Raw genomic sequence first — 18,223 nt, 5'->3', positions numbered from 1 at the left:
GTCTGTCATCGTGTTAGGAAAATACTACAGATTTAAAAAATTTTATATTGGGGTATAGTTGATTAACAATGTTGTTAGTTTCAGGTGTACAGCAAAGTGACTCAGTTATACATATACTTGTACCTATTCTTTTTTTTCAAATTCTTTTCCCATTTAGGTTATTACAGAGTACTGAGCAGAGTTTCCTCTGCTATACAGTAGGTCCTTGTTGGTTATCTGCTTTAAATATAGCAGTGGGTGCATGCCAATCCCAAACTCCCTAACTGTCCCTCCCCCTGCACCCTCCCCCCGCCGTAACCATAAGTTCATTCTCTAAGTCTGTGAGTCTGTTTCTGTTTTGTAAATAAGTTCATTTGTATCATTTTTTTTTGGATTCCACATATAAGCAATATCATATGATATTTGTCTTTCTCTGTCTGACTTACTTCACTTAGTATGATCTCCAGGTCCATCCATGTTGCTGCAGATGGCATTATTTCATTCTTTTTTATGGCTGAGTAATATTCCATTGTATATATTGTATGTACCGTATCTTCTTTATCCATTCATCCGTCGATGGACATTTAGGTTGCTTCCATGTCTTGGCTGTTGTAAACAGTGCTGCAGTGAACATTAGGGCGCATGTATCCTTTCGAACCATGTTTTTCTCTGGATATATGCCCAGGAGTGAGATTGCTGGATCATGTGGTAGCTCTATTTTTAGCTTCTTAAATATTACAGATACTGAGACGTAAGTAAGACTCTTCCAGTACTAGGGGATATTGGCTATCTGTCAGCACATTCTTCTAATGCCCTCAGGGAAACATGACTTCATTTTATAGGCAACTGAGTTCACAGTTTCAATATGTAGCTTATTTCAACATGTAGCCAGTACCATGTGTGGCAATGTGTTGTGTGAAAGAGACACAAATCCCTATCTTTGACGGTGCAGAATGTTCTCCAAAGATCCCAGGCAAGAGTTGGAGACCAAGGAAAATTCCAAATGACTACTGGGAATTAATTTTCTGCTGTTTAGGAACCTCACTTAACTGTCAGCAATACTGAACAAAGAACATGGGAAAGGGAGAGCATGAGCCATGCCCTTGTCTCTGGCTGTGCACACCTGGATAGATCTTTGGCCTCATCTAAGACATGAATGTGCCAGTGAACCTCAGGGATGCTGCCCAAGGAGCTGCTGCAGGCACCTAAGTCCTGTGGTGTCAGACCTGAGTCTTCTTCTCTGGAACTGGAGATGCTCATCATGGACCAGCAGAGGAACATTTCCAGGACTCTCCCTAACTATGAGAGAGCACCAGGCTCCAGTCCTTGACTAACAGAAGGTCTTGGGGCTGCCTAAGCCAGAGTGTCACATTTCTGCTGGGCTGCAGGAAACCATTCAAGGCTGGCTAGCAATGGAGCCTGATTATTTTGGGATCTGTGTACATCCTAGTAAAATAGAGTTTGGAAGAGAGTAGAGTTGGTGTAGGTCTCCAAAAACTCCAACCTCTACATCTACCTAGAGGAATGCATACAGGGATTCCCTCATTGTCTCTGATGTCCCCCATTTGTCCTACAAAAATACATGATTAATGGCTGAAGTGAATGATGCAGACTAAAACCATGACCCTTGTTCGAGAAAGGGGTAGATCAACAAGGGTAGCTCTCAGGAAAGGCTGCAGGAAGGATGTGATTTGGATGAGCAGAGGGAAGGAAAGGGGGCACTACAGGTTTGCTCTGGGGATGGGTGAGGGATTGCACAGATGGCCCTAAACAAACAAAATGGCAGACAGAAAAATAATTTAGTTTTAATTTTGATTCCCTGAAAGTATTGAAATATCAACCTGTCTAGATTGGATTCTCCAGGAAGCATATTCTATGACAGTGTATATTAATTTCCTATCGGCTGCTGTAACAAATTACCACAAACTTAGTAGCTTAAAACAACACACATTTCTTATCCTACAGTTCTGAAGGTCAGAAACCTAAAATGGGTCTGTAGGGCTGTGTGCTCCCTGGCTCTAAAGGAGAACTTATTTTCTTACTTTTTCCAGGTTCTGGAGACTGCCTATGTTCCTTGGCTTGTGACCCCTTCTTCCACCTTCAAAGCCAGCAGAGCGACATCTTCTCTCTCTCTGATCTCTGGTCTCCTTCTTATAAAGATCCTTGGGATTATACTGGGTCCACCTGGATAATGCAGGACACTCTTCCTATCTCAAGATCCTTAACTTAAACACATCTACAGAGTATTCATAGGTTCTGGGGATGGACACGGACATTTGGGGGGATTACGCTGTCTTGCATACAGTGTTTAGCGTTCAGAATCAACACCTGCAAAAAGGGAGAGAAGGAAGCAGGATGGAGTAGAGGGAGAAGCCGAGCTATGATGCAGCCTGACAGCCGCAGCTGACCCCATGAGGAGCTCTGGGGCTAGGATAACTGGTCAGAGGTGTCTTATTTGGGTCTAAAGTGACAAAGCTGTTGTACTTTCTCCTGGGTCAGGTCATTAGATGTGGGTCACTTCCAGAAGGGCGTGACACCGGTTAAGATGGCTCGCTGCATGGAGGCTGCCCCTGCAGGGGCTGTCTATCACAGTGGTCCTGGCAGCTGGGATGGCAGGTCTTTCCTTGAAGGGGGATCCAGGTGGCGCATCTCCATGTCCACTGCTCAGCCCTGGTCATGATGCCTGAAAAGAGCCTCTGAGAGGTTTCCATGTTTTAGTGTCATTTGTGGCCTTACAGACTACATGTGTAGGATGTGGCTTCCACTCTATGTCCCCACAGGATGTGGGTGGGGTTAACTTCTGTAAACACGGATAATGTTTTGTTTTTTTTTTCAATTTCTGATCTTTTTTTTTTTCTTCACTTTTTTTTGAAGGGTGGGGGGAGTATAGTTGCTTTACAATGTTGTGTTAGTTTCTGCTGTATAGCAAAGTGAATCAGCTATACGTATACATATATCCCCTCTTTTTTTGGATTTCCTTCCCATTTAGGTCACCACAGAGCATTGAGTAGAGTTCCCTGTGCTCTACAGTAGGTTCTCATCAGTTATCTTTTTTATGCATAGTAGTGTATATATGTCAATCCCGATCTCCCAATTCATCCCACCTCCCCCTTCCCCCACCCCCTCCGGCATCCGTCCATCCGTTTTCTACATCTGAAACAGGGATAATCCTTCACTTATTTATTTACAACTGTGTGCCTCTAGAAAGGATACGAAGGGGCAATCATTGGCTTAACCAATGTGGCCAAAACAGGGCAGTTTCTACAGCAAAAATATTAATAGTATAAATTATATCATTTCAAAAATAAATGGGCTGCTTCAATAATGCTTTACAGTGTCAGGAAATACATGTGTCGTGTGATGGGCACAGTTAATTCCTCAGAGATGAATTTATGGCTTACTCCCATTTTGATGCAGGTATTTTCCCATTTGCAGGTGACCCATCTGAGCCATATGACCTGTTGTTCCTGTTTATACAAACGTGCAATTTAAGGAGGGAACACAAAGGTCTCTCTCAGAGACATGCCCCACACCATGGCTACACTCCTCTCTTTTGCAGATGTAATTCTGAGGCTTTATTTTGCGGAGATGTCTTATTTTCTCTAATCTGAGAATCCAGATAAAAACCTGGGAGACTTCTCTGCTGGGAACTCAACAGCCTGACACCAACATTCCCAATTACTGCCACACTGGCCACAATGAATTAAAGCCTTCATATTAAAGAAATAAAGAAAACGAACAAATATTCCCTAATGGTCTCATGAACACGACTCGACTAGTCCTGAGTGAGGTGGGCTGTGAGACACACGACCCTCCACATGCCCTTGTTCTCCCTTCCCTGGAGGGACTGCCTCCCCCGTGGGGTGCTCTTTTCTCCCTGGTGGCAGAGGCCTGTCACCCTTCTTGACAGGCATTCTGGGCATCTGCCTTGTGATGCCTGAGCTTTTCAACAGTGCGTGGCTCTAACTCAAATAAAACCAGAGTTTTCTTTTCCCACAGCTCAACCCCATCCAGATGTTACCTTCCGGTGAGACCCTCACGCCCTCTCCCCGGAGCTTTGGGAGAGTCAAAGCTGTGACCTCCGTTTTGAACAGGGGATCTGAAATCTCATCCCAGCCCTGGTTCTTTGGCATCAGCCCTCTGTGAGTTAACGTTCCTGTCTCCCGTCTTTAGTGACCCTGGTGGGGTGGATTGGGGAGGGGTCGGTACTCAGAATTCTCGCCCTGGCCGACTAGCACTCCATCCATGTGCACAGATGGCCTGCCCCCGGTGGGCTTGAAACTCAGCTCATCCCAGTTTTGCCAAATACATATTCTTCCTTCCAGGGTACCTGGTGGATCCCAGGGATTTTCTGGTTAGCTGGTAGTTGCTTGAGGTTTAGGCAGTGGCTACAGGAAAAAAACAAAAACAAAAACACCACAAGTATTTATTGAGTGTTAACTCTGTTCTATGTACTTTTCTAAAGGATTTACGTGTATGGACTCATTTACTCCTCATGACAATCCATTGAAGTAGATACAGTTATTATCATCATCATTATAGAAACTTAGGTACAAAGAAATTAAAGGTATTGTTCAACTCCCTCAGCTAGTATGTGGCAGAGCTGGAATTCCAGTCCAGGCACCTGGTTCCAAAGGTGCAAATACATTTACCTACTGGACAGTGCTGCCTTCCCGCACTGGCTAAGTGCGGTGTAAAGACCACACTAAATGCCCATCTGCAGCCTGGGCAGTGCTGTGCTCTCATCCAGTTGTGCCAATAAGTCACAGACCACAGAGGGAGGCCTCTCTTCACTGCCATAAAACCCTCCGCACCGTGTGCACAGATACACGGCCATGCTTGCACGGCTGTCCTCACAGGGGCGCTCACAGGCCAGCATGCACGTGAGCACATTCAGCGTGGTCAGATCACATCCACACGTGACGCAGGTGTCCCAGCGAGACTGGATTCTGTTCTTCGTTGACCCTAAAGACAGAAATGAGTGCAGAGCTCCCCGCCACTGTGTAATCCAAAACAAAAATAAAATCAGCCCTAAAACAACAAGAAAAGGTATACATATATAAAAAGTATACATACACAAAATATACATCTATATATAAAGTACAGATATATATTTTAAGAAAAAGCTTCTTTCTATATTTCTTCATTTTCTGATTGGAAAATTATGGAAAATTCATTTAAGCCAAACTTTTCTCACTTTTTTGCTGAAACCCTAAAGCTTAGTCTGCCCATTGGACCATGCAGCATCAAGTTCCAGATTTTTCTAGCCTGCAGGCAAGGAGTTCAGCAACTCATTATCAAATGCAAATGTTTTAGATGGTTGGAAAAGGAGAGTTGAAAGTAACTGTCTCCCATACCTAGAATATCACAACATCGTATAGCTAGAAGAGATTTTTTACGGTGATCCAGTCTCCTAATTGACAGGTGGAAGGGCTAGGAAGTTCACCCTACTGGTAGTGTGGGGTCCTGAGGATTAGAACCCGGCCGAGTATGCTTTACTGCACCATAATCTCGTCGGTGGTTCTCATTTCTCTTAAAACATTCATCTGGGGGGCGATAGTAAGGATGCGTGTCTTTATGCAGTAAATGGGGAAACTAGACTGCAAGCTCTATGAGGGCAGGGACAATGGGCGGGGGTGGGTGCTGCACAGGAGTGCATCCCCTGTGCCTAGCGCATGCGCAGCACTCAGCAAATGTTGGTTGATCCAATGATGAATGGGAGAAGAAAAGAAACCTTGACTGGTATGGTGCCCACAGCACACGTGCGGGTGGGGGAACTGGTGGGAGGTGGACAGAGAATTAGAACTGCCCTCTGGTGGTCAGCACGGGCCCTGGCTTCTCTGCAGCTCTCTGGCTCTCTAGAATCTATTCACTACACTGTGGCCAGAGGTGTTTAAAATGCAAACCAGATCAGGTCATTCCCCTGACTGAATACTCTCAGGGTCTTCCCAGCCCATTCCATATAATGTCGGAACTCCTCACCACCATGGCCCGTCTTGCCCACCCCTCCGGCTTCATCGCTACCTCTTATTGCTTAGTTGTCTCTGCTTCACTCGCACTGGCCCCCGACTTGGTAAGCTGCCTCAGGCTTTACAGATTTTGCACTGGCCGTGCCCTCCTTCAGGTTCTGTTTTCCTCTGGATCTTTGCTTGACCTGCGGCTTCTCGCCTTCAGGTCTCAGGTTAATTGCCCCTTACTCGGAGAGGCCTAACTTAGACGGCCTAACTTAAAATAGTTCTCCCCCCACCCCACTCCTTTTCTATCACCTGTTTTCGTTTTCTTCGTGGTACATAGCACTACCTGAAATTGCCCTGTTCATTTAGTTATTCTCCGATTTAGTGCCAGGTCCTAAAACAGTGTTTGTCTCGGTAGGCTTTCCATAAAATATTGTTGAGCGACAGAGGGATGGATGATAAGGCTGAATGGATGAATAAATGAGAGATCGAAAACTGAAGGCACCGCCCCCCCCACAAACATACACACCTGCGCGCCTCGGGCGGCCGCTGCAAACCGCACCTTCCTTGCGTGCCAGGAACCCGCTGCGGAACCCAAGGGCGGCGGCAGCGGTTTCCCTTCAAAGAGCCGGGGAATCTTGAGTGAGCACACAGGAAAGGCAGCTTGCGCGCTGGACCCGTCTTGGTGAGTGCTGCAGTGCCGGGGCGGGGAGCCGGGAGCGGGGCTCGGGGACCCCGCCCGGGCGGGCGGGGAGGGCCCCGGGGCGTGGGGTGGGCGTCGCGACCCGGGTGCGGGCGGAGGGTGGGAGCGAGGGCCGGACGGAACCGCGCGGGGAGGGCTCCCTGCGGACGGCGGGGTTCCTGTTGCCGCTGCGGGAGGCTGGTGGCCTGGGGTCTAGCCCCAGAGCTGCCTTGAACTTGCGTGACCCTTACCCACTTCTCTTGGGGCCGGGGGGAGCGATTCAGCTAACTCATTTGCAAAATGGGGCGAATGGTTTCTGATCGCTTGATGGATTGGTTGATTGGTTCGTTCATTCCAGGTGGTTTACTAGGTTCTGTTTGCTAGAGATGCACAGACAGAACCTGCCCATTGTGGGGTCCCAAGTCTCGTGAGAAAAGCCCCGCCTCATGGTGAGGAGGGTCGAATACAATCAGAATTGGGGAGTTCTTGGGAAAAAAAAACGACACGCATGCATTTCGGACGAGACATGCAACAGTTATTTATCGAATGGCTATTATGTGCCAAATTTTATTTTTTCTGTAAAAATTTAACTTTTTACTGAGATTGGGGAATAAGAGTTCTGTTGGGTACTTAGAAGGCATATACACTGCTAGCTAATATATTACATATTTGATGATGACTTAAATCCGGAAAAATTTACAAGGTGCAACCATACCCCTCACAGATGTGAACTTTACAGCCAAATGAGTTAATCAGAGCAGGTGTATCCTCATTTTACTAATGAGAACATAGAGACAGGTTAAATGATTTACCCAGGCTCTCACTGCCAGTAAGTAACAAAAGTAGGACTAGAATCTAGGCCTCAAGACCCTTGGACGAGTGCTCTTTCCACTATACTAGGTTGCCTGCATGTTTCCACAGTAGTTTTGTAATGCGCAGACCCATTGACACAAAGGGAGTTCCAGTGGGTCATGGGTGGCCTTAAAACAGACTCTTAACGACTGTTAGATTGTTCTCTAACTTCTGTCCTTGCCTTGTATATTTTACCTGTACTCCAACTTTATCTCCTTCGCACTGATGAGTCCCAAATCTATATCTTCCATCCAGACAATTTCTCCTGGCTTCAGACTGCTAAGTCCAGACATCCATTGATCATTTCCATTGGATGCCCCACAGGCATCTCAAACTCAATATCTCCAACACTTTTCTTCATGAACCTACAATGCAACTCTCATGATTGAAATCACTATTCAGTAAGTTGCCCAAGTACAAAACTGGCTTGGTTCCTCTTCTCTCACCTCCTACAATCAGTTGATCACCAATGGCTGCTAGATTCTATTTTCTAAAGATCTGCCACATCTATCCTCTCTCTGTCTCCTTTGCTTCTTCCTTCGTTATGTGCCTAGAGATTGTGGTAGAACTTGCTACCGGCTCTCTGTAGCTTTTAGCTCAGCTTCTTCCAGCCCATTTTCCATTCTGCTACAAAGTGATCTTTCTACAGTCCAAATGTGATCCTATCACTCACTTGCTTAAATCCCTTCAAGGTTTTTCATCATTTTCAATGTAACATCCAAAGTCTTTAGCGTGGAGTCAAGGTCCTTCCTGATCTTTTCTGAACCTTCCCGACCTTCCCATCCTTTATCTCCAGACTACTATTTCTCAAAGTGTGGTGCTGACCTCCACTAGAAGCATGGGAGTACTCATTAATAATGAAGAAGATGATGCCAAAAACTCGGCCTCTGTGCACTGGTGCCGAATTGAATCTTGGAGACAGAGTTTTGGGTGAAGTAGAAAAGAATAGCTTTATTGCTTTGCCAGGCAGAGGGGGACACAGCAGGCTCATGCCCTCAAAAACTGTGTGTCCCAACCCAGGGGGATTTGGAGAGGAGTTTTATAACAGTGGTTCAAGGGCGGGGTTGCTTATAAGGCTCAGGGTGTGCGCAGGGCCTGCAGTTCCTTTAATCTGGCCTCAGGTGGTCTTCTGATGAGCTTCCGTGATTCTCGAGGTTATTAAGCTGTGACCTCTCTGAAATGAAGGTTGCTTCATCAAGTAGTTACCATCTTCCATTTGTTGGGGGTTTTAGTTCTGTGGAAGAGCTCAAAGATATTGTTATGTGTATCCCTTGAGGTGGAACCAGGACCCTGCCCCAAGGCTGCACTAATGTTTTTTGACTGTTCCTCCCCTTGTCTCTGTATCCCTTCCCTTCCCTGATTAGCAACTGTTTGAACCTGCCCTTTGGAACTCTGAAAGTCTAGAAATGGGAGACACAGAAAGGCTTTCGTGCCCAGGAGCCCCACAGGGTCCTGCTCGGTTTCACTAACAGCCCAACCAGAACAAGTCAGAATCTCAGGGGGTAATGCCCAAGAATCTGCATTTTAACAAGTTTTACACTAGAGTTTGAGAGGCCTTGTTCTCACCTTCCATATTTACCCTGCTCTTTATACCTGACTAACCACCTGTGTTTCCCTGAACATACCTTGCTATCATTTATGCCCTTATGCACATTAATCTCTTTAGCTTCTCATTTGGTACTCCTCATTCTCCAAGACCCAGGGTAAATGTCACGCCTCTGGGAAGACTTCCCCCAACCGTGGACCACCGTGTCACCTCCAGTCTACATTGGGTCATTCTTGTGGCTTCTGACAGAGCCATGACTTACCCCTCAACATCCTTCCCACTGTATTACAATCATAAATTGTGTAATTGTTTTGCATTTGTGGGTTTAACAGTTGCCAGCACTTGAGAATAGAGGCTTGTGCTTCTCTGCCTAGCACCCAGCACAGAGTCTAGCATGCTGAATGAACGAGTGCTTTAAGGTGCGATGGAGAGGCATCTAATTATCACGTGTGCCTTTGGGTTCCTTTGTGTACCATCCTGGACTGTGGCTCTGATTCACAGGCAGGTGGGCTTCCTGGCACTGGCTTCATTGTTGCTGGTGATAAGGATGTGTCTGGCCTTGAGAGGAATTTTAAGCAATGGTAGTGTTAAAGAAAAAACTATGTAGTGACACTTGTTAAAGAACGGTCAGGCAGACTTTACTCAAGGGTAGGGAGAGGCATCTGGGTGGATGTAGAGACCACTGCAGTGGTGGTCTTAGAGTCGGGGAAGGAGGTTGGACTCAACTCTGACTCCAACGAGGACAAATGGGGGTTTATAGCCAAGGGGCAGAGTGGGCATCAGTGGATGGAAAATTACTAAGAGGGAACATCAGGGTTAAAGGGAATTCTTGTTAGGCTGACTCAGTAGAGTTCTTGCTGAAGGCAGACCAGGGTGATAAGATATCCAGGGTGGTCAGATACCAACGGTGGAGGTGGGGGATTTTCACTAAACTAAGTGGGATTCTTGCTCAAACTGGATTCTACAAGGGTGGAGAGGGAAGCCCAAGCTAGGGCCTTGTCCAGCAGAGCTCAGAGGAGCCTGATTAAAGTTAGGTCAAGAAGAGAGTCTTCGTGGTTAAAGGGAGTAATAAAAGAACTAGAATCTTCACCAAAAGCTGAAGATTTTTTTTTTCTTGGTCTGTTTACCTCATGCACACAAAGTCATAAAAATTTTCTGTATCTGTTTAGAAAATAATTTATTTTTAGAAAATTTAGAAAATACATTGCAATTTAAGATGTAAAATAAATGTCACCCATTTTCTCACAATCAAGAGGGAATTACTTAAAGTTTCTGTGTGTTTATTTCTACTGGTATTTTTTTTCATTTATATTCATGTTTGGACATAATTGGTAAATACCAATTCCATAAGGCTTTTTAATCCTGCTAATTTTACTTAACATTATATTTTTAGTTTTTTCCACATCAGCAAAAATGCTTAGTGAAAAAACATTTAATGTAGTGGGGGGAAAAGTGTTCCTTAACCTTCATAGGGTCCCTAGCTAGGTCTGGAAATTAGACTGACAAAGACTGATCAACAGGAGGAAAGCATACACGTTTACTCAATATGTTCTACATGATACGAGAGCCTTCATAAAGAAATGAAGACCCAAGGAAACAGGCCCGAGTATTTTATTTTAGACAGTCGTGGAGGAGCGTGATAGGGTGAAGGGTATGAGGTAATTATAGCAAATGGGAAACAGCAAGGCCTGTGTGTTAGGATTCTTCTTGGCATCCCTTTTTCCTTGGAGACAAATGGATCCTTCCTGCTGGGTATAGGGCAGGCACCTCTCACTGGAGGGTTTTATGATCTGTTTCAGGGAAGAAGGGCAAGGTGGGCAGGTGGGCAGGGTGACCTTCCTGCTTCTGCCATTTTCCCGAACTCCTTCCGCTTAAAATATCCACTCTGCAAGGTGCCGTATTTTGGGGTAGCATGTCTTGAACCCCATCACATTCAACAGTTATTTACCGAATGGCTGTTATGTGCCAGGTTTTATTTTAGACACAGGGATACTGCAGTGACCAGAACAGTCAAAATCTTTACTCTCACGGAGTTTACATTCCAGGGGGGTAAGTTAATAAACAAACTAGCACATAAGGATCATCACAGGATAAGTGCTGTGACGAAAAGAAACAGAATAGGTTTATATGGTCACTTTGTTTTTGAGTAAAGTTATGCTAGTTTGCCTTCCGTATGGGAGTGTGTGTCTATCTCATTTTGTCATCAGTGAGTATAATCATTTAAAAATTTTGGTAATTTTATAGGTGAATAGTGATAGTTCTTTGTAATTTGCATGTCTTTGATTACTCAGGAAGTTGAGCATTTTTACAGAGCTGTGTGCACTTCCTCTTCATTGAGTTTTCTGTGAATGTTCTATTGAGGGCCTAGTGTTTTCTCCTATTTTGAATAATCCCTTTACATTACTAGTTTGATTACTAATTTGATGATATACACTTTATATATAATGGATAAGCAGACACTCTTTTTTTTAATTTTTCCTTTTTTTTTCTGGCCGTGCCGCACGGCTTGCGGGATCTTAGTTCCCCGACCGGGGATCGAACGCAGGCCCTGGCAGTGAGAGTGCCGAGTCCTAACCACTGGATGGCCAGGGAATTCCCAGATAATTATTCCCAGTGGTATAATGAAAGCAAAGACAGGACACCTAGAATTCCCTTCTTCTCTTCCTGCTTCTCTCCCCCTTCCTTCTAAGAAAAAGTGATGAGAGAAGAAGAAAGTATAGTTTAGGTGGAAAGAAGTGAAGAAAGAAAGAAAGAAAGAAGGAAGGAAGGAAGGAAGGAAAGAAAGAAAGAAAGAAAGAAAGGGTAGGTGGGTGGGTGAGGAGATGAAGATGATGTAACTAGGAAGGAAAAGGAGGGAGGAAGGAAAACATGGAGAGGATGAAAGAACTGAAGACAGTCATAGGGACTCTGCACGATTCCCTTGGACAATTATATTTTTTTCTTTTCTGCCTCTACTAATCTAGCAAATCCCTAAGAGAAGATGACTGTGTTCTTTAAAACACTTCGAAATCATTGGAAAAAAACTACAGCGGGGATCTGCCTGATGACATGGGGAGGCCACTGGCTCTATGGAAAACACTGGTAAATATCTGACAGCCCCCATACCCCCCACCTTCACATGCAACAACAAAACAGTTCAAAAGGGCCTACGGTTAAAATCCTGTTTAGCTGTGCTTGTCTCTGTAAAACAGTGTGTTGTAAAAGGAAAGCAAATGTTAAAACCTCAAAGACAAAGGCTTCTTGTTGTACCCAGTTCTGAAAGATGGAAACTGTATAGAGCTATTAACACTCATACTTCAGTGGACACAGATTACTGCAGCGAGATCAGAACGGGGAGAAATTGAAGGTCGCCTAGAGAGAGACAAGGGACTTCCCTAGTAATAGTAGAGGGTTGGAACTCACACGTGTCCTTGGGTGGTCCTTGTGTTTCCCGCTATGGTCTCTTGATCTCTAATAGTGCCCATTGCTAGACACTGAGTCTGCCACCTGCAACCCCTGTGATTTTCCTCATCTAACCCATTAGCAACAACAAAACTAATGAACCCATTAGTTCATTTAAATGAAACTTAGACGTTCAGACCTTTTGTTTGAGTAAGGAATTCCAGGCACTCATGGGTTTTGTTAGCCTTTCAGGTCTGTGGGGAGAAGAAGGTGCCAGAGCTCCTCTTCTGGATTCACATGGTGATAAGATTTAAATGAACAGCTTTTATATAAAAATTATACAGATTACTAAGAGAGCCGATCAAATTGCAGTCTTTTGGGGATTCAGGCCTACGTCTTAAATATATAGCAACATTCTCTGACATCCAAGTGTCCTGAATAACTGCTTTGTTAAACAGAAAACGGAACAGGCTTTATAATGGAAGTCTCCACGTTGGAAAGGTACTGGTACTTCTGTGAACGTTCTCAATGCACCACTACAGAGATAATTTATGATGCTCATGGTGTCTACTTTTTGCAGGTGTGGAAAAGATGGAACATTCCCCCCTTTTCTTTCTAAGTCTTCTCAAGGCTAAGCACTTGAATTCCATTAGCTAGCGTATAAAGAACAGACCTAAGAATCTTAAAATTTTAATATATAAAAAAGAGAAGGGCAGAGGAAATGTTTTAACAACTTGTGTATGGAGCATATAATGTTTGGCTTTTCCTCCCTTTTCAAACTATTGGGCTGGCCAATAAGTTCGTTCGGGTCTTTCCGTAACATTTTACGGCAAATTTGAGCCGTAACGTTTAAGCCCTCGAGGAAAGGCTCCTTATACCTCCTGCCAGGGTAGGAACTAGGATTTCCTATTTAGGAGCACCCAGTCCAGGCCACAGCTGGCTTAAGGCGGGAGGACCTCCCACCTGCTGCGGATTATTGCCATTGCTACTGCTGGGTGAAGATGTGAGGAAATAACCGTGTCCCCTGTTCAGGATGTCTTTAAGGTACCATAATAATTTCTCGCCAGCGTAGTCTTGAGACTTTAAAAAAGGCCCATTAAGTCTGTGGCACGTCGGAGGCCTCATTCTCAGTTGGATCTGAAACGGCTTGAACTAGAAGTGTAGCAGGAGGCTGGAGGCATCATTTGCTCTGTCTCTACCCTTGACATTCAAGGTTACTGCTCAGAATGCAACCCCCCATCGTCCTGCATAGCTTCCTTTTCTCAGACTTCTCTCCGCATGCTCTGGTGCTATTTAGCACCCCTCCCTCCCCCTTTTAAAAAATTGTGGTAAAAAAACACTAAAAGAAAATTTACCACCTTGACCATTTTTAAGTGTACACTCAGTAGTGTTAAATATATTCATATTGCTGTACAGCAGATCTCTAGAACTTTTTCATCTTGCAGAATGGAAACTTTACCCCCACTGAATACAACTCCCCATTTCCTCCTCCTTCCAGCTCCTGGCAACCACCATTCTATTTTCTGTTTCCGTAAGTTTGACTGCTTTAGATACTTCGTATGAGTGGAATCGTGTAGTACTTGTCTTTTGTAACTGGCTTATTTCACTTAGCATAATGTCCTTATGGTTCATTGATGTTGTAGCACATGGCAGGATTTCCTTCTATTTTTAAGGCTGAATAATATTCCATTGTATGTATATACCACATTTCTTTATCTGTTTATATGTTGATGGACGTTTGGGTTGCCTCCACCTCTTGGATATTGAGAATAATGCTACGTTGAACTTGGGTGTGCAGATATGGCTGTAACATCCTGTTTTTAATTCTTTTGGGTATATACCCAGAAGTGGGATTGCTAGATCAGATGGTATTTCTATCTTAAAATTTTTGAGGAAACTCCATACTGTTTTCCATAGTGGCTGCACCATTTTGCAATCCCAATTTCTCCACATCCTTATCAACACTTGTTATTTTCTGGTTTTTTTTTTTTTTTTTTTTGATATTGGCCATCCTAATGGGTGCGATATGGCATTCTGTGGTTTTTGTTTGCGTTTCTCTTAATGATTAGTGATACTGAGCATTTTTTCATATGTTTGCTGGCCATTTGTTTATCTTATTTGGAGAAATGTCTGTTCAAGTTTTTTGCCCATTAAAAAAAATCAGGTTATTTGTTGAGTTGTAGGAGTTCTTTAACCTTTTATGAGATACATGATTCGCAAATATTTTCTTCTATTCCATAGATTGACCTTTTTCTCTCAGTTGATTGCCCTTTGATGCACAGAAGTTTTTTTTGTGTGTGTGTGGTATGCGGGCCTCTCACTGTTGTGGCCTCTCCCATTGCGGAGCGCAGGCTCAGCAGCCATGGCTCACGGGCCCAGCCGCTCCGCGGCATGTGGGATCTTCCCAGACTGGGGCACGAACCCGTGTCCCCTGCATCGGCAGGCAGACTCTCAACCACTGTGCCACCAGGGAAGCCCCTACACAGAAGTTTTTAAGCTTGTTGTAATTCCATTTGTCTGTTTTTGCTTTTGGTGTCACATCTAAGAAATCATTGCCAAATCCAGTGTCAAAAAGCTTCCCCGCTATGTTTTTTTCCTAGGAGTTTTATAGTTTTAGGTCTTAGGTTTAGGTCTTTAATCCATTTCGAGTTCTTTCCCCAGTGTGTCTCCTAGGTGCCCTTGTCAAACATCATTTGATCATATATGTGAGAATTTATTTCTGGGCTCTCTGTTCTGTTCCACTGATCTATATGTTTGTCTTTATGCCAGTATCATACTGTTTTAATTACTGTAGCTTTGTAATATGTTTTGAAATTAGTGATAGGCCTCTAACTTTGTTCTTTTTCAGTATTCTTTTGGCTATTCAGGGCCCTTTGAGATTCCATATGCATTTTAGGATGGTTTTTCCTATTTTTTCAAAAATGCCACTAGAATTTTGATAGGGATTACATTGAATATGTAGCTCATTTTGCGTAGTATGGACATTTTTTTTTTTTTTTGCGGTACGCGGGTCTCTCACTGTTGTGGCCTTTCCCACCGCGGAGCACAGGCTCCGGACGCGCAGGCTCAGCGGCCATGGCTCACAGGCCCAGCCGCTCTGTGGCATGTGGGATCCTCCCGAACTGGGGCATGAACCTGTGTCCCCCGCATCGGCAGGTGGACTCCCAACCACTGCGCCACCAGGGGAAGCCCAGTATGGACATTTTAACAATATTAAGCCTTCCAATCCATGAGCATGGGATGTCTTTCCATTCATTTGTGTCTTCTTTAATTTCTTTCAGCAGTGTTTTATCATTTTTAGTATACAAGTCTGTCACCTCCTTGGTTAAAATATTTATTCCTAAATATTTTATTCTTTTCAGTGCTATTGTAAATGGGATTTTAAAAAATTTTTTCCCCTTTTTCTTGAATTATTTTATTTTTTATACAGCAGGTTCTTATTATTTATTTCATACACATCAGTGTATACATGTCAATCCCAATCTCTCAATTCATCCCACCACCAGTATCCCTGCCCCTGCTTTCCCCCCTTGGTGTCCATACGTTTGTTCTGTACATCTGTGTCTCTATTTCTGCCTTGCAAACCAGTTCATCTGTACTGTTTTTCTAGATTCTACATATATGCATTAATATACGATACTTGTTTTTCTCATTCTGACTTACTTCACTCTGTATGACAGTCTCTAGGTCCATCCACATCTCTACAAATAACCCAATTTTGTTCCTTTTTATGGCTGAGTAATATTCCATTTTATATATGTACCACATCTTCTTCATCCATTCGCCTGTCGATGGGCATTTAGGTTGCTTCCAGGACCTGGCTATTGTAAATAGTGCTGCAGTGAACATTGGGGTGCATGTGTCTTTTTGAATTATGTTTGTCTCTGGGTATATGCCCAGTAGTGGGATTGCTGGGTCATATGGTAATTCTATTTTTAGTTTTTTAAGGAACCTCCATTCTGTTCTCCATAGAGGCTGTATCAATTTACATTCCCACCAACAGTGCAAGAGGGTTCCCTTTTCTCCACACCCTCTCCAGCATTTGTTGTTTGTAGATTTTCTGATGATGCACATTCTAACCAGTGTGAGGTGTTACCTCATTGTACTTTTGATTTGCATTTCTCTAATAATTAGTGATGTTGAGCAGCTTTTCATGTGCTTCTTGGCCATCTGTCTGTCTTCTTTGGAGAAATGTCTATTTAGATCTTCTGCCCATTTTTTGATTGGGTTGTTTTTTCTTGACATAGAGCTGCATGAACTGTTTGTATATATTGGAGATTAATCCTTTGTCCGTTGATTCGTTTCCAAATATTTCCTCCCATTCTGAGGGTTGTCTTTTCATCTTGTTTATAGTTTCCTTTGCTGTCCAAAACTTTTAAGTTTCATTAGGTCCCATTTGTTTATTTTTGTTTTTATTTCCATTACTCTAGGAGGTGGATCAAAAAAGATCTTGCTGTGATTTATGTCAAAGAGTGTTCTTCCTATGTTTTCATCTAAGAGTGTTATAGTGTCCAGTCTTATGTTTCGGTCTTTAATCCACTTTGAGTTTATTTTTGTGTATGGTGTTAGGGAGTGTTCTAATTTCATTCTTCTACATGTAGCTGTCCAGTTGTCCCAGCACCATTTATTGAAGAGACTGTCTTTTCTCCATTGTATATCCTTGCCTCCTTTGTCATAGATTAGTTGACCATAGGTGCGTGGGTTTATCTCTGGGCTTTTTATCCTGTTCCGTAAATGGGACTTTTTTTTAACTTCCTTTTTGAATTGTTCACTGTTAGTGTATAAAAACACAACTGATTTTTGTGTTTGGTTTTGTAAACTTTGCAAACTTTTGCAACTTTGCTGAATTTCTTTATTCTAATAGCTTATTTGTGTGGACTCTTTAGTGTTTTCTACATGTAAGATCACATCATCTGCAAACAATTTTACTTCTTCCTTTCCAATTTGGATGCTTTTTATTTCTTTTTCTTGCCTAATTGCTCTGGCTAAGATTCCCAGTACTCTGTTTAATGGAAGTGGCAAGAGTGGGCATCCTTCCCCTTGTTCCTGATCTTTTTATTTTTTTTGCGGTACGCGGACCTCTCACTGTTGTGGCCTCTCCCGTCGTGGAGCACAGGCTCCGGATGCGCAGGCTCAGCGGCCATGGCTCACGGGCCTAGCCGCTCCATGGCATGTGGGATCTTCCCAGACCGGGGCACGAACCCGTGTGCCCTGCATTGGCAGGCAGACTCTCAACCACTGCGCCACCAGAGAAGCCCTGTTCCTGATCTTTAAGGAAAAGCTTTCAGTCTTCTCTGTTGAATATGATGTCAGCTGTGGGCTTTTCATATATGTCCTTTGTTATGTTGAGGTAGTTTCCTTCTATTGTCTTTACAAAAAAAAAAAAATCCCAAACTTTTTACATAACAGTCCTCACATTATTTTTTATAATACTATTTTAGTTTTTTCCCTGCAAAAATCTTACCCTGCAGCTGTCTTGAATAGAAGCTGCCCTCCTCTTCAAATGGGTTGTGGGGTGGGGTTGCCATTCTCCTAGCTCCTCGGTACCTATTCCAAACCATTACTCTTTCATCTTCTTATAAAAATCTTTTCTCCTTTCAGGCTCATAATATCTGGCTATATTATAAAACCATAAAACCCAGCTTTCTGGGATCTCATCTACATTAGACTTAGGCTTTGGTGCCTGGCTTATCAATGTCCTTTTCTCTTTAAGAGAAAAGGGCATTGTTATCTTGTTATCTTTCTGAATGCCCTGAGTGTTTATGTGAACATCCCACCTAACAACACCTTGTCTTTCCTTTCTCTGACTTAATCTATTCCTGGGACTTT

The 18,223-nt window shown here is 43.6% G+C and overlaps 2 protein-coding genes across 9 annotated transcripts in view; one reads left to right on the top strand and one right to left on the bottom strand.

Moving 5' to 3' along the window:
* AGK (acylglycerol kinase) overlaps positions 1-18,223 on the top strand; it is a 126,107-nt gene that overhangs the window by 33,312 nt on the left and 74,572 nt on the right. For 4 of the 8 annotated variants that reach the window (XR_004351339.1, XM_032642231.1, XM_032642232.1 and 1 more), the window contains exons 1-2: positions 6,485-6,618; positions 11,977-12,094. Coding sequence is in view for 6 of the 8 variants with exons in the window: in XM_032642231.1 (XP_032498122.1) it covers positions 11,994-12,094 (101 nt within the window). In the remaining 2 variants the exon portion in view is untranslated. Of the gene's footprint in view, positions 1-6,484; positions 6,619-6,777; positions 7,065-7,732; positions 7,869-11,976; positions 12,095-18,223 lie in introns of those variants that run through there. The other 4 variants (XM_032642230.1, XM_032642228.1, XM_032642229.1 and 1 more) reach the window with 4 other exon arrangements.
* LOC116759748 lies at positions 4,461-9,040 on the bottom strand. The gene is made up of 3 exons (XM_032643801.1): positions 9,034-9,040; positions 6,463-6,776; positions 4,461-4,978 (listed from the first exon to the last, which is right to left on the bottom strand). The coding sequence occupies exons 1-3, from the start codon at positions 9,038-9,040 to the stop codon at positions 4,685-4,687; spliced, it is 615 nt and encodes a 204-aa protein (XP_032499692.1). The 3' UTR covers positions 4,461-4,684.

This window comes from Phocoena sinus, chromosome 9 (assembly GCF_008692025.1).
Source record: "Phocoena sinus isolate mPhoSin1 chromosome 9, mPhoSin1.pri, whole genome shotgun sequence".
NCBI lineage: Eukaryota > Metazoa > Chordata > Mammalia > Artiodactyla > Phocoenidae > Phocoena > Phocoena sinus.
Note: the sequence above shows the minus strand (reverse complement) of the source record. Positions and strands in the feature narration are given on the sequence as shown.

Coding starts and splice junctions, on each gene's coding strand:
- LOC116759748 (XM_032643801.1), bottom strand. Junction 4,979..6,462: donor CGGCCGCCCGAGGCGCGCAG/GTGTGTATGTTT, acceptor TGGATTACACAG/TGGCGGGGAGCTCTGCACTC.